At 35.4% G+C, this 16,200-nt stretch overlaps 1 protein-coding gene across 5 annotated transcripts in view; it reads right to left on the bottom strand.

Annotated features, from left to right (window-relative positions):
• The window catches only part of LOC134535722 (spastin), a 164,714-nt gene that overhangs the window by 16,975 nt on the left and 131,539 nt on the right, over positions 1–16,200 (bottom strand). For 3 of the 5 annotated variants that reach the window (XM_063374970.1, XM_063374944.1, XM_063374960.1), the window contains 3 exons: positions 5,528–5,698; positions 4,677–4,859; positions 1,397–1,563 (listed from right to left, as the gene is read on the bottom strand). In XM_063374970.1, coding sequence (XP_063231040.1) covers positions 1,397–1,563; positions 4,677–4,859; positions 5,528–5,687 — 510 coding nt within the window. In that variant the 5' untranslated portion in view covers positions 5,688–5,698. The remainder of the gene's footprint in view (positions 1–1,396; positions 1,564–4,676; positions 4,860–5,527; positions 5,699–16,200) is intronic. The other 2 variants (XM_063374935.1, XM_063374952.1) reach the window with 1 other exon arrangement.

Genomic DNA, 16,200 nt, shown 5'->3' with positions numbered 1-16,200 from the left:
GACAGTTAACGATCATCAGTCCACATTGCAACCATGAATTGCGTGCTGTTACTGACAGTGACTTTTATCAAAAGCTGATTTCAGAAGTGTTGAGATGAGCCTGAATGGACTGTACACACAAAGACTGCGTACAAGTACCTCTTAGCAAGAACTATACAGATATGCTGTTTCTTGTCGTGACTGTGATTTTGCTTTCCATACAACATAGAAATTTTTCTGCACCTACAAGAAATTGTTTGAGCAATGCCAACTACTTAATTCAATTTTAAGCCATATGTCATTTGTCGATAAAAACCTATTTATGCACCACTTAGAGCTTAATAACTTACAACAAGTACGAGAGCAAAGAATAGTTATTCCGTTCCATTTAAGGGTCTTGAGTGGTCGTGATCACCACACCTCACGTCGAGGGTTCGATCCCAACACCCCAACATGACAAATACATGAGCAGACCAGCAATTCGGAGCCCACTATGATCAAAAGGGTCCCATCGCTTTAAGCCTCTACGCGTAACCCAGCAGCGTAAAACCTTACGAAACAAATCCACCCCAGATACAGGTACTGTTACTGAATTCCTATTTGAAAGACCCTTTAGCTTAAAAGATCCTTGAAACATGCATCTTAAAGGATGTCAGCCATTTTTGTTGACCTTCTGAATGGCTGTAAGGTCTTTACAAAATCACCAATGCACCCTTTGGTAAAAGGACGAGTATATAGCATCATTACATGCATTCTTTTGGCCTGTAATAGGTTTGTGACGCTATATTTTGGTAAGCCAGCTAACTGCTGCTTACACAGATAGAAAAAAAATAGATGCTGTATTTATTTAGACAATTTTTTTTTACTTTTTTTTAAAAATGAAAATTGGCCTTCTTTAAAGCATAGACTGCATGTTTAGAATTTTACAAAGACTACAAAATGGTGTTTATAAACAGTGTTATTTCAGTTGTAGTCATTCACAAGAATAAATTTAATAATAAATGCCAATGACTTCACAGGGGATATTATTTGTAGGAGCCTCTCACTGTCAACTTCAGGAATTCCACTAAATTATATAACTGACCTATATTTTAACAAAGTAACATTTTGAAGGAAAACCTATAGAAAATTGTTACAGCTTATAAACTGCTGAAGCTAAGATAGCATATTTTATTTCCTATCTCTTCTGCTATATTTAATTTAATACTTTAAAACAATTAACTTGAGCTTTGAAAAAATTAATTTTGGCTTGAAAAAGTATGAAAAATCTTCAAGTGCAAACAAATGACTACCGAAAATGTGATTATTTTTTTTAGACACGAGGTTGTGTTGACAACGAAAGAATATGGATGTCCTTTCACGAATAATTTCTACTCGAGCCGCCTTTATATTCAAGCAAGGGTCAACGAGCACTTACAGACAGCTGGCGCTTGATGGCCGGTGGCGTGGAGCTGGGCTTGCTGGGAGCAGGCACCGGGACGTTGTTGCGCGTTCGTGAGCCCATGCTGCGGGGGAGGGTCTGGCTCTTGCTGGTCGCTGTGCCGGGGGGCCTCTTCATGGGGATCATCAGCTTGCGGCCCAAGGCTGTACAACAACGTGCACACACGGTGCATCACCTTCCCCATGATTACAGCTTCATAACTACAGGTGAGTCTCCATTAACCAAATAAATGTGTCAGTAGCAACCTCAGATAAGCAAAATCTCGGATAACATGGACATAATAAATAAATTGTCTTGGGTTTTCAATTGGCCGGTGATATCATTTTTCAGGGTGACATTTTTCCAGCCTTATTTTTAGTGTAGATTCTTTCATGTCACTCCATGATTTACCCAACCAGTAAAAAAAGGATCTTTGAGATTAATTTTCTTTAGGCCTTTAACAACTGTTAGATCATTATCTAGGTCCTCAAGCAAATGGTTCAACAGTTTTACTGGTAATGGCAGTTTAGGTCAGCTCAGATAATAGGAACTTCTGTTAATCGAGACACTACCGTATATGCAAGTTTTGCATGCATCTCCACTGTTGGAGATGAACGTGAATCTGAGTATGACGGAACATGCAGTGCAGTAACAAATACTAAACTGAGAAACTCTCTCTGAATATTTTTAAAACTCCGTATAGAAGTTTTTCACACTCAAAAAAACTAGGAAAAAACTACTTCAAAGGGTTACATTACATTATACAGAAAGGTCAAAAGAGTGAAATTAAACTTATTAAATACAAAAAAAAATTCATAGAAACTTCCTAAAGAATAAAATGGATTCAAGGATATAGATGATTTAAGCAGAAAATATTTAGATATGATTGTTTGAGCAAAGTATCAATATAAATATTATAAGAGATTAAGGCATAACTAACTTAGATCTTATATGATCATCAGCTGAATGTCAAGAAGTCATAAAGTAATTCTTGTAATTTGTAAAAGTCAGTACCACCTAATATTTTAATCAATCGTAACTTGTGTTTAAAGAAGATGCTCTTTCAAACATGTTAGGATTTTTACTTGAGTACTGAGTAAGTGGTGGATAATATTTCTTGACTGGACTAGCATTAGTTTCGTAACCACAATACTCCTACTTACAATAAGTAAACACAAAATGAATATTCAGCAGTCTGCCTGCATTAAAGCATCCTGGAGGATATTTTTTTAGTAAAAAATGCTTTCTATACAATTTAAAAATTCATTTTTGTTTTGAGCCCAAATGTCTAGGAACATAAGATTGTTGATTATATTTTCAGTGAACTCAACCTATCCTATAAGAAAGTAGCCAAACTTGGAACAAAATTAATATATTTGCTACCTCTTATATATATATATATATATATATATATATATATATATATATATATATATATATATATATAATCACCAACACAGTTCTTTTTAATCTAGTGGGTGCCTAATTAGCCCTTTTTATGGGGGAAACTACATCCTGACCATATTGTGGGTAATGAATCTAATACTGAAAATCCCGGTGATAAAGGTAGGGGTAGGCCCCCAAACCTATCCCAGCAAGTGGGACTGCTTCGACCTCATCTCAGGTGCCTGGAGGAGCATCATTAATTTCTTCTGTGTCTTCCAATGTTACGGAGTGTGAAGTATAATATCAGAACATCAGAGGCCTAAGAACCAAATCTATTGAATTATTTTAAAATCTTAATTACTTCTTATCTTATCAAGATATTATCTGCCTTACAGAAACCTGTTTTTATTGAATTTAGTATTAATTCGCACTACTTCACCGATCAATATAACACATTTATAGAAATGATAGAAATGCATTCCATCTAAATAACATGGTGTTTGTGTCTTAATAGCAGTTAAAAAACTCAAATTTGTATCTGTTCAACCACTTCATACTGTCGACAATCCTGGAATTCAATTAAAGCTGTTTGGTTGGAAATTAATTTATCTCTAAACAAATTCTTTATTCTCGGTAATATCTAATTACCTCTTAAATCATCACCAAAAACCTATCTTTCTTATTTTTTGATGCCTTAGACGATAAACTTACTGCACATCAAGATGATTTAATGATAATCTATGACTTCACTTGACCAACAAACAAGCTGCTCAAATAATATATGCTCACATCAAAAACAAGGCTTTTTTTTTCTCACGGGCCGCGGGGCCCCTAGGCGGCGAGGGGCCAATAGGCAGTTGCCTAAACTGCCTAAATGGATAATTCAGGACTGACCTTATGTATTGACTTTTTACAACTATAACCTTTATGTATTAACTGTGCCACAACTGTAATGGATACCAAAAGAAGTAAAATAAAAAAGGAGATAAAAAACCAAAACTTAATGATAATGTGTGCTTTTCCCGAACATGAACATGACCATAAAAAAAGGGATAATGGTTTATTCAGACCAACAAATATAAATTTACTGTACTAATTTGACAACTTTTGGCATTTGAATCAAGTTATATTATTTTCTTGACTAACAACTTACACAAACTTATTTTGTGAAAAGAGCCTACCTCTCTACAGGCTTTAAAAAATAGAATTAAAGTATAACACAAAGTAACACGAAAGGACGAGTATTCAGAAAAAAATGTTTCCAACAGTAAAAAAAAATGCAAAATATGGTAATGTTTTCTCAGCAGGAAAATCTCAAGCTATACATTCTGTCAAAAATAAATTCAATTTTATGTAATGAAAAAAAAAAAGACAATCTGACACTAGCAAATGTGAATGGAATATGCAGTCACAATCAGAGATTTCATAATTATTTAAAATTTAGTTTAAAAATTGTGGCAGAATCTGTATATTTTAAGACCAAGTCTGAAACCCAGAAAGTTCTGCCCACTAAATCAATTTTCATAAAATGTCAGCACTATATGGAATAACAACATGCAAATGCACAGCCCAAGTCAGCCAGGATACAATTCAGAAGAAAATATTTGAGAACACTGCATACATACCCTGCAAACTCAAAATGCAAGCGTGCTTAAAATATTATTATTTTTTCTACAAGAAGAGTTTAGAACTCCAACTAACCTTCCAGCACCATGAAGTTAGTAAACAAACTGAATTTTCATGCTGTTAGTAAAAAATATCTATATCTAGTTAGCTCATCTAAGAAAGTTGATGGGAACCACTAACAGAGACTGTAAGCAGAGGTCAAGCAGAGGTCGTTAAGAGACAGGCCAGGAGACGACGATGCGAAGAGATGCAAGCCATGCTGTACCTGAAGGGGGCACGATGGTTTTAGGCTGGAGAAGCCGAGACTTGTTCGTGTCAACGTGATTGGTGTATGTCTGTAAGGCAGGCGGAGGGTGGGAGATCAAGCGAGGGCGGCGTGCCTTGCTTGTCGCATCGTCCATGTCCTGCTCATTGCAAACAGCTAACTGGCCGAGGTGCACTATGCTCGCTACAAAACAAACAAGAAAAAGTGAAAATAAAGTTACAGAAGAAAAAAGAAAAAAATCTTAGAAAAGAACATTAAAAAATAAAATTTACAATAAAAATTAAACTTACGAATAGCCAACATGACAGCAGACATGCACTTATTTTTCACCTAAAATAAGTAAAATTTAAAAAATATATAATTTTTGTACATTTTCTAATTTTTCTGCTAAAAAAGACCATGAAATAGCATCACACTCTTTACTACTTGACAGCAGGCCCGGTGTAGAAACCAACACTTGCCAAAGCTTATATATATTTAAAATATAGAAGAAGTAACACATTTTTCATACTTTTGAAAATTACTGCTGAATTAAAATGCAAAATAACAACACAGAACTAAATTAGATGGTTCAGTAATCTGGAACAGGTGTTATAGTTACTGGAAAGAATTTTGAAAATAACACTTGATTAACACTGTACATATATAAAATACTATAGAACACTTACAAAGTAGCAAAACTATAACAAAATAAATGAGCAGGCAATAAACTTGTTTAAATACAATGAACTCCACTTTTTAATAAAAAAATTTAAAAAATGTTTATAACGGCGTACGTGTTTCATGGCCTGAAACGTAAACCAATAATGCCAAACATAACAATAATAAGCTTGCAGATAAAGAGAACGTACCTAGGAAGTCCAGCCTGTCTTTGGCCATGGACAGGTTAGTCTTCATTTTCTCGTGTAGCCTCTGGGCTCGCTCCCAAACTTCTCCCTTTCCACCCACACAATCCACTGCAATTCCTTTCTCCAGTTCGCTGATTCCCTTCTTGTACAGCTCAATGGCCATTTCTTTGTGTCCTGCAACAATTCACAAAAACAAACTCAACTACACCACTGCATAACTAGTTCTAGGCTACAGAGACGAGAAAAAATATATGTTTATGATAGCAACACCTTACACCTGCTATCTGGCAAACTCCTAAACTGTTCACTAACTTCAGAAAATGTGTTACAATATTAAACATTTAAAAAATCATGTGGCTTAAATTTTAGATGTATGATGACATCATGATTATACACAAAGGCCTATCCAGCTCAAAACAGAAGATGAAGTCGATCAATCAATCAATAAAAATAAAAAAAGAAATTGAACCCCTTTTATGGGGGAGGAGGATCCATGGTGCCATAAAATAATAAAAATAAAAAAGAACATAACTCACTAAAAAAAATGTTTTGAACAAGAGTTCATAAGGATTAGTTACCGATTTTCTTACAGTTTATTGATTTTTGGTTCTTGTTGTCCACCCCGGATATGCTTGAATATACACCGTTATAAATACAAAGATACAAGAAGCAACCTGTCTCCCTAACCTTCACTTCAACTACATGCATAAACAAAATTAATTTAAAAAAATGTAATCCTTATGTAGTTGAATATAACAATAATTTATTTTATTTTAATAATTTTACAAGAAAAAAGTAAACAAAATGACAACATTAACCATAAAAATGCCACATAATCACCTAATTTGTTCCCAGGCATCATCATAATTTTACATACTTTCTATCTGGCCAATCCCATATCTGCAGCTGCTTAGTTCAGCATTGATGGTAGTTCGAGTTCCCTTTGTGTTATGGTTTCCTTGGTATCGTGTAAATGAAAATGACAGGCCAGACACTGCAATAGAACCAATTTCAAAGTCTAGCAAATATAAAGCTACTTCTGATTCTGACAAGCCTTCCCACTTCTTCTGCTTAGCCTAAAAGGTTATTTTCAATACAGAAAAGCTTTAAGGGGTGAACTGCAAGTGGAGGTTTTTTTTGGAATATTCCTCGTAAACATTTATGACACTTGGTATGGATTGATAAGGATGTTGTTGTAGTCTGCTGGCTTTTTCATGAAGATTTGGTTTTGGTCATGTAAAATTTACTGTGAAAGATTTTTTCAAAAGAGTAATACTACAGATACCTACAGATATTAGATGTCATGAGTGTAGTAGGCATGTTTTTAAAAAAACAGAAAAAGTGATCATTATTATTTAAAAGATAATGACTATATTGAAAATTATTGTCAAAATTTATGTTTTAATACAAATAAAAGTATGATTCACCACAATATGATGAACATGAGAATTGGCATAAGAAATATGTATTGCAGAGTTAGTGAACGAAGTTATCATATCGTCGATTAGCAAATAACACAGCTTAATTAACATTTCAATAACTTTTCAAGGGGGTCAAAGAACTGCTTATTTTTGAATATGTATAGTGTGTATTTAATGTAATGGTATTTTTTTTATTTTTAAACATTCTGAATATTTTTTTTTTACTATAAAGCAAGGGTAACCAACAAATCTTGTCCTATTACCTCAGCATAGAGCCTAGTGCAGTTATGTGTATTTAGGTGGTTCCATTTCTGTGTGATGGTGCTGCTATATCTAGGATTATTGCCGCAAAAATTGTATCAGTGGATGCGAAACATTCACCAGAATGCATTGGAACCAAAAAAGTAAATTTCGTTAAAAATGTCAGTTAAGTGTTATTTTTTGCTAACCGACAATATAATACTTACTAAACTTAAAAAAATTTGCACAATTTACACAACTGCAGAATGTCAGGTTATTGTTGTTGGATACAGTCAGCTATTTTGAAAAGAAACTGGACTATATACTGATAAGACCTATCCATTATGACAAGCATTTAAATTATGAAGATAATTTTTTTTTACTGTGGGCAAATGAAAAAGCTGATCCAGTAATTTTTGATCAAAAACACTTTGTGTGCAAAGTGGTAATTTTTATTACCAATATCCAATTTATTATTCTTTAAAACAAAATAGCTAATACAAGCAACATAAATTACAGTACATCACAACTAAAATACTGAAAAAATGACTACAGTGGTCACTTGGCTACAATGTTTTCCATCCAGAACAAGCTGAGAATAATAATAATTTATTGTTTTTGAATGCTTAAGAAATTTGTCAGGACTCAAGCAAACTGTGTTTGGGGAATTAAAGTTGAAAGTAAATGAATAGCAACTAAAATCCTAGGATCATTAGGTAGCAAGAATAAATTTTCCCTTCATGAAAAGAGAACTGTGAATGGGTGGGCTTATAAAAGATATTAATTAGCTCTAGCTGTGGGGAAATTTTGTGTAGGGCATAATTTCAGGGGATTGCCTTACAACTGCACCATTTTTCAGAGGGTCTCATCATGCATGGATTTACTGAAGTAACTGCATAAAGTTTTTAGACATGTAACCCTTAATCATATCATCATCATTTGTAGGAATGGAGACAGAATTTTATGTGGTACATCACCCTCTTTCCATTAAAAGTATCAAAAGCTTAAGGTAGATAAAAATAACAAGCAACTTCCTGTTGCCTATTTATAACTTCATTCTGAATATGATTAATGTAATTAAGTAGATTGGTAGCAGTGCAAATTTGGAAAAGCCATTGAGTACTGATATAGATCTATAATTAAAAACATTCAATTTGGTACCACTTTAATGAATCTCAATTACCTTGGCTATTTTCCATTTTGAGAGAAAAACTTGAAATTTTATACTTGTATTAAATAAATGTTTCAATAAAGGCACGAGCAAGTAAGAGCAACCTTTCAAAATGAAATTTGTTATTCCATTAGGCCCTGTAGACAGAGGATTTTAAGGCTTTAATGCCCCAAGGTACGTGGTTTTCAGAAATGATAAAAACATATGAAGTATCTGGCACTTATTGGGGACTGGAACTTAGAGAGTATTGTTCGACGACACATAAACACTTGAATATTTTTGGGCAAAAACATTTGATAACATAATATGATCACTAGATACACCACCACCGTTCAATTTTAGAGATTGTTTTTCATAAAAGCTGTCTTTCACTACTTTGACATAGCACCAAAATTTTAGCACCTAAAAATTATTCTGAAAACACTTGTTTTAAGCCATTTTCACTATTCTAAAAATACAGTTTCAAACTGAAATACAGAAACAGAACTACTCATCCCCCTTAGAATACTATTAAATGTTTTTTTTTTTTCATAAACAGATACTACTAGGATATCTAGGATACATCTCATATTATGTGTGCCCCGGTTTTCGGGACCCTTAACACATGGACTTGAAAATGAAGTCGGCAGCCACTGAATTCTGATGCACCGCGCGATTCCGCCAACTCGGGAGCTGCCGAGCTGGGGACGTCAAACGCAATAATTGTGTTAATGGAGACGTTCCCCCCCACGGGGCGCCGGTCGCAACATCTGTCGGCGAGAGAGGACGTGCCACGCCGCATCTAATGAGCTCCTTGCCAGCCTGCTCACTCGTCTGGTGTGGTACAGGTGGCAGGGGAAACATTGTCCCAGTGCGGCCTCATCCGCCAATCACGAAGAAAATGTGTCTGGCTGCCCTTTGCCACCAGCGGAATCTGGAGCGGCATGTTACCACTTTACTTTAGCAGCACCTTTAAACTTCGCTAGCATTCACCCACCACAAGATCGTGGTGGAATCGTAACTACCTCGCTATCGCCTCCGTGCCCGCAAGATGTCAAGACAACGCTACTCACAACCTTAGAAACGACAAATGCTACTCGTAAATAGATAAATGAAACTTTTATATCACATGTGTGTGTAAGTAAATGTAAACAATCCATCCATTTCTTTACCCACCATCCGAATCCGGCATCTGAAAGTTCTATAAAAACCAGTCGGAGATCGACATAACATGCATTTTGATACACAATTACAGCTCAGTATGTCTCTTTACGTTACAAACACGTATTTAACCAACAAGTGCTACGATTTCCGCAACCAATCTTAGTAAACTGGTTAGAGATAAAGTGGCACAAATTTGTTGTTGAATTCACCATGAAGTACATACGAAATAAAGGTTTCTGTACATGCTCACGTTAAAACTGAATATGTGAGCATATATAATTTAGTGTTTTTTACGACATAAGACATCCGCACTTGTCACCGCCAGAAAAGTTCTGCGGAGCAGAATATAAGCATAAAGTAATCTCTATTTATACCTTTAATAGTTTTTACTGTACTGTTTTCATACATTTTGTCTCGACGCATCATTTCGCCTTCCTTCCGGCAATCTCGCCGCGCAGAAGCAGTTTCCGTGCGAACCAAGCTTTAGTAAACAATATTTAAAGTACAGCCAACTACAGACCTGTATTTCTTCCCGTCCTCTACTGATTGCGGTTTTCAGCAATTTTCTACTTCCTTAGTCCATTTCACTCTCGGTTTACAGAGATGACCTTTATATATAAAGGCTCTTTACAGTGCAGGGAGTTCTGCTGGTGTGGAAGAAAGCTTTTTCTTTCCAGCCCTGTTTATCAATCAAAATAAAACGGGCCTTACTTGTTCGATAACGAAGGAAAACCTATACAGAATTTCATTGGTAAACGTTTTTCTTTTCTTTAGCACTTCATGAAATCACCAAGACTTAACGACGATGCAAATTAAAAATATTTACTAAATATATTTATTATGCTGAAATTAGATCATCGCTGCTGGTCCAGGCTAGGCTCGATATTTAATTTCCCAGTAATTATTACAATGATTCTAGTTTAAAATAATTTTTTGTATTGCATATGCTAGGGCCTATTTGGTTTCTGGTCTGTACCTGCAGCACCAAGCCTCAAACACTTCCTCAACCCGACAGCCACATCAGACAGAACGAGTGTAAAATCATGCCGGTGGCAAATTGGTGCGGCCCCAACGATATAAAATTCGATAAATCTTGTATGAGAATTAGTTAAGGGAATTTATTTATTTTTCCATTGAACGCGTAACACAATTGGAACTTAATTTTTTTTATAAGAAGCATGTTTCTACGACATTCATGAAGGTAACTAACTTGGAAAACAGAGAGGGTAGATGAAAAACTCTTGCAATGTAAAAGCTTCTCTACCGAAGGTGACGCATACGGCGTGTAGCCGGGCGACAGCAGCTAGGGGAAGGTTGTCGACACCGCGACACGTGCGGGCATCGCTGCTATTATTGGCGGCGGCACGCGAGGCTTCGGCCGGCGACCCGGCGACCCGGGCCGAGCCTGCAGTCCGCATGCAGTCTGCAGTCTTGCTGCAGCTGCAGCGTCACGCTCTCCGCCTCCACCTCCACTTACCTCAACTGCATTCACTCTATCTAGGCAATTCCGACATCAAGACTATAGAAATAGTGTCTTGTGTAATCTTATATACACATTATTTCTCTAGTCTGTTTTTCTGTCGGTCCGCGAGATATTTCTTATTCCTTTATCAAACTACCTGATTTAACCCTCATTTAAAAGCTTATCGTGCCGGCTAATGATGAAAAATAGACTCACGGTCTAAAAATGTACCCCTCCACTTAAATTTGAGAATTAAAATCATCTAAGAAGTGGTCCTTTAATGGATGCGTCGATTTTTCGATAGATATCGAATCGGATTCGATAAAAAATATTGAATCGGATATCCACTTGAAACATCAGCGTTTACATATTTCAGTTTTAAATTGCACTTCCGTCATATTAAACAGAACTTATGATAAAGAAAAAAAACGTCTGGAACGTCAGATTTTTCTTATAAGCAAGTATGTAGGCCTACTTTTGAAATTACTGTTGATATTTTGTATCACAAACATAACCTCTTATATTTACTTCTCACAGCATCAGATAGTATTGAAGATACGTACAACCAAAAAGTGAACGATGATCACATAATCACTTCCAACATTGTATTTAAAGATGTTTTGTAAACGCTTATATTATTGGTATGTGTGAATATAATACTTCTGTAAAAAATAATGTGTAACAGCTATCAGTCTATTTGTCTATTTGCTACATGTCTTCTTTTGTACCAACACCCGTATACTTTTTTCTATTTTTTCTTCAACATGTCATTTCTCCCAAATTTTTAAGGAATGGAATGTCACACAAAACGATTTGGTGTGCACTGCGGAATTCCGCAAAGGGTCGACTAGTAATACTTATTATAGATGTCCACACAAACCTACTGACAGAATTACCTTACTTCTCTTGGAATTTTTAAATTTTCAATGGCCAAAACATGCGATATTTCCATGGAGAATCGCCAGTATAAATTTCTGCGCTACTTCTTAAAACTGCCTTATCACAATATATCCTAGTTACGGGTTGTTAAATGTCGTAACAAACTGTTTACACAGAAATCCAAATCCTGGGAACTATGGTCAAAGTGATGTTTCTTACGTCATCCTATGAGGCCCCATTACAGATGGAATTCGGCTTCACTTACCAAACTACACAACTCTGCTCAGAAATTCTTGGCAAAACAACATTGCATAAAATACAATAACTTGACCCCAACACAATACGCATGGCACAGTTAACTCATAAACGATACTCAATCAGCCTAAATCTAACCATTTCATTTAAATTCCCAGGCCTAACATATATTTCCCTGACTATTCCCTGAAACAATTCTAAGTTTTCCATGTTTTCCCCGATGCTCGACTCCCTGTTACATAAATATACATATAGCCTACACATATACACGCACTGCAATAGCCAATAATCTGCCTCAGTAGTGAAGTGGTCTGAGCGCATCTCTTCTAGCCTTGTAGCCTTGGGGTAGTGTATCCCAGTTCACCTCGGACTCAAAAGTACACGGGATTAGTTCGTTTGTAAGCTGTTGCGTCCCGTTAAGCCGCAAGGCTGGCTTAAGACAGGAACGTTGATAATCTACTTTCAAAGTATCTTTAAAAAATAAATAACACTTCCTAACCACCCCCCCCCCCCCCTTTTCCACCCTCGGGGGGACAATCCAAGAATTAGCCGCGGCACCACGACGCCGATACCGATGTTAACTACTCACATACAACACACACGGATCTATGAAAGACAAACCAATACCGCTCAGCTTGAACCTCAGGGCAAAAATTGCGATACTACAAAACTGCACTTGGAAAAAATAAAATAAGTGTTTCGATGTATTGATCTGTGTGCAACACGTTTTACTTTTTACTCTTATCATCGTGGTGATTGCAAATGGATTGCACACAATCTTTCAGGAAAACCAAATTTAAAAAAAAGTTGCCACATTTCTAAGCAACTGAGGGGATAGAGTACCGAAAAATGGACGTAACACAATAAATCAAGTTTTAATAAATTTGCTTTTGAATCATGGAAGAAGCTACACGAAACTACAATTTTTTTAAATGCACGAATAGAGAGAGTTGTATATTCAATAGTATATTGAAAAAAAAAAAATTCTCTCGTAGGCAAATGTCTGTGCAATAAATTGAACATTTTTATTGATTAAATAGTCTTGCGATTCTCTTTTTTTTTTTTCAGTGCACATTTTCCTGCACTGCTGGTAAACTCGGCTATTTATAAATAAAATAAAAAAATAGGATATGTACTTCAATTAAATTTTCAACTGGGCATCGCGTATCAAACACTCAACTGTGACGAGCTGAAGTGCACCGATCCTTGCGTGTCTTGCAGTATCGGCCCCGGTAACTCTGCCGCAAGCGGGCTTCCACTGCCTGCCTCGACATTCGATATCTAGCAACTCTGCGGGGCCCATTTTTGTCGGTTTTTTATGTGTAAACATCTTAGCTCTCGGTATACGGCATTTGATAGGAGTAATTTCGTGAATGGAACTGAGGTCGATTGGAACCGAAATGTGTAAACACGGTGTTGTCATCTGTGGAAATCTTAGAAATCTCGAAAAGATGGCGGACTCGCGTGATTTATCCGTACTTTTATATTAAATTTCGCGAACATCGGAGAATGTACTAAGCGTATTAGTGTGAAAAAAACAAATCTTTATAAATATAACAACTATCCTTTAGTACTTTGTTATAATTTATAATCATAATAAAAAGCAGGGTAGGAAAACATCCTGATTTTTTAAAAAAATAAAAACAAATCGATTTTTTTATTAAAATATACAAAATTGTAATCTGTGTAATATACAGTACATTTTCATGACTTTTCATGACTTGACTTTGCTCTACAGTACAATTAATAACAGATTAATTCATTTTGTAAAGACAACTAGCCTAATTTTCTTTCTTTGAAATAACCACATTTTACATTGCATAATGTTTTAAGGAAACATTAATTATGTCACTTTATGAAAATTTTTAGTACAGTAACACAGTTAACATTAGTAAAAAAAGATGTCTAATAGAAAATAACTACATCATTGAAAATATATCATATTTAAATGTAACTTTGTCACTTCTGTCATCCCTTATAGTCTTATGGTCCAATTGTTCTAAATAAAGTAATTTAAACCAAAACCACAACTTCCTTTTTTTTCTCTTCCTTCTTCTCAGAATTGCACACATACGAGAGTATTCAAAGTAAAACTTCTACATAAAATATTACTTATTTAAAATTTGAAACAAAAATACAAGTTTTGCAGCTTTTTCTGTACCCAGTCGATTTCTTAATGATGACTGAACCAAACCAGACATACCAAAGAACTGAAAATTTCCTTCCTACAGTTCTAAAAATAGCATTTGACATTGTTGGAAGACAAACCTGTTGCCAAGGAATATATGACACACACACAACACAAACACATGAGGTAGAGGAGAGAAGAGAGAAAATGAGGTGGCATTTAAAGGTACATTCCACCCACCTTTATTTAACAATTGTTTCAAAATAACTAAAAAATACATTGTAGAAGAAATTAAGTAGGTACTATTCAATTTTCATTCTATCTTTGCAGCAGTCAATTTTTATGTAAGTAGGCATGATTACTTGGTTTAAACAATACAGTATAGGAAATATTAACGTTCATAATTATCATATTACAAATTGATTTTAATCACTGATTTAAAAAAAATAACATGATTTAAATCATGATTAAAATCACGATTTAAATCATGCTGATTAAAATCAACATACCCTGATAAAAAGTAATGACAGTTCAAAATTAGCATTAGAATTTCGACAATTCTTAGTTAACATTGAAAAGTAGAAATAGCGCAGCGTTTGTCAAACTGTAGACACACAACAAATTTTTAGCCTACATATATTCACGCCAGGTTGACTAAAAGAATTTCGTGATTGAATTTTTACAGTACAATCTTAAATGTTAAATCTGCTCAATAATGTTAAGGTTTTTTGTAGGAAGTATTTACAGGCTGATTCTGTCGATTAAGCCAAAAAAAATTTACGTACACGTTATAATATGAATTTCAAATGTTTCAGGTTAATTTTGTTTTAATGTATCTATTGGGCTCCTAAATTTTAGTTTGAAAAACACTTAAAAGTCAGCGCCGTGTTTCTAATGCTTAAAAGAACCAACAAAATGTTAAATATCTTTGACGCCATGTTTGTTCCAACACAATTTTCCTGGCTAATAATTTTTATGTATTTTTTAAGTTGCAATATATCTTATGACTATCAAGTTTAAAACATGTATTCCAGGATAGTTTCACTACCATAGTGTTTACTTGGCACACCAATACGCTCAGTACATCCCGATGTTCAGGAAAGTTAATATATATATGTGAATGTTGCCACGCATGGGTCCAGCATCTTGACGACTTCGGCTCAATGCGCCTAAGGAAGTATAATGTTAAAAACGCAGGCGATGATAATTCCAGTCCAGGGAGAAATGGCGCAGATTCAGCGTTGAGACACTTACATGCGACGCTTTCGGTACTCCTATTGTTCGGTTAGCCCTGGGAAATCAATAGTACCATCTAGTTGAACAGAATTATAGTTAGGTTTAAAACGGAGAAATATTTTTACCGTTTTAACCTACACTGACTACTTTTCGTATATTTTATCACGCTCGGCATTATTTGTAAGGTTTCTACGTTAAATTTCGTGTCCGAGTTTCTTATTATAAGTTTATTTGCAAAATGAGAAAACATGAATTAGCTCGTTACCGAGGTAAGATGTTTACACATCATTGGCGAGTACTGAAGGACTCGCTCACTTTTTTTTTTTTACGTTTAACGCAAAGTTTCAGAAATGCGACAAGGCACGCGGGTTGAAAATGTCGCCAGGAGCAGCATAACTTATGGATTTTCGCTTCCTTGCTTCCGGCGAGCACTGCGACGCAGACTGCTGCTTCGACCCTTGCCACGATGTCAGAATTTCCCCTCAGGTGAAATAAGTGATATGTGCAAGGGGGGGGGGGAGAGAGAGAGAGAGAGAGAGAGAGAGAGAGAGAGAGAAACCAAAATTTCAAAGTCGTGCACTGTGAACACGTCGATGGAACAATATTGCTACATAACAAAACAATTTTTTTTTAACTCCAACCCGGCCACGTTATCTGGTGTCAACCAAAACCCGAAACAATTTGCACAAAACTGGCAACAATTTTACAGAAATTCCTATAGAGTACAGCGCTCCAAATAAT

This window comes from Bacillus rossius, chromosome 1 (genome assembly GCF_032445375.1).
Source record: "Bacillus rossius redtenbacheri isolate Brsri chromosome 1, Brsri_v3, whole genome shotgun sequence".
Lineage (NCBI taxonomy): Eukaryota > Metazoa > Arthropoda > Insecta > Phasmatodea > Bacillidae > Bacillus > Bacillus rossius.
The sequence above is the reverse complement of the archived record's forward strand: the minus strand, read 5'-3'. Positions and strand labels throughout refer to the sequence as shown.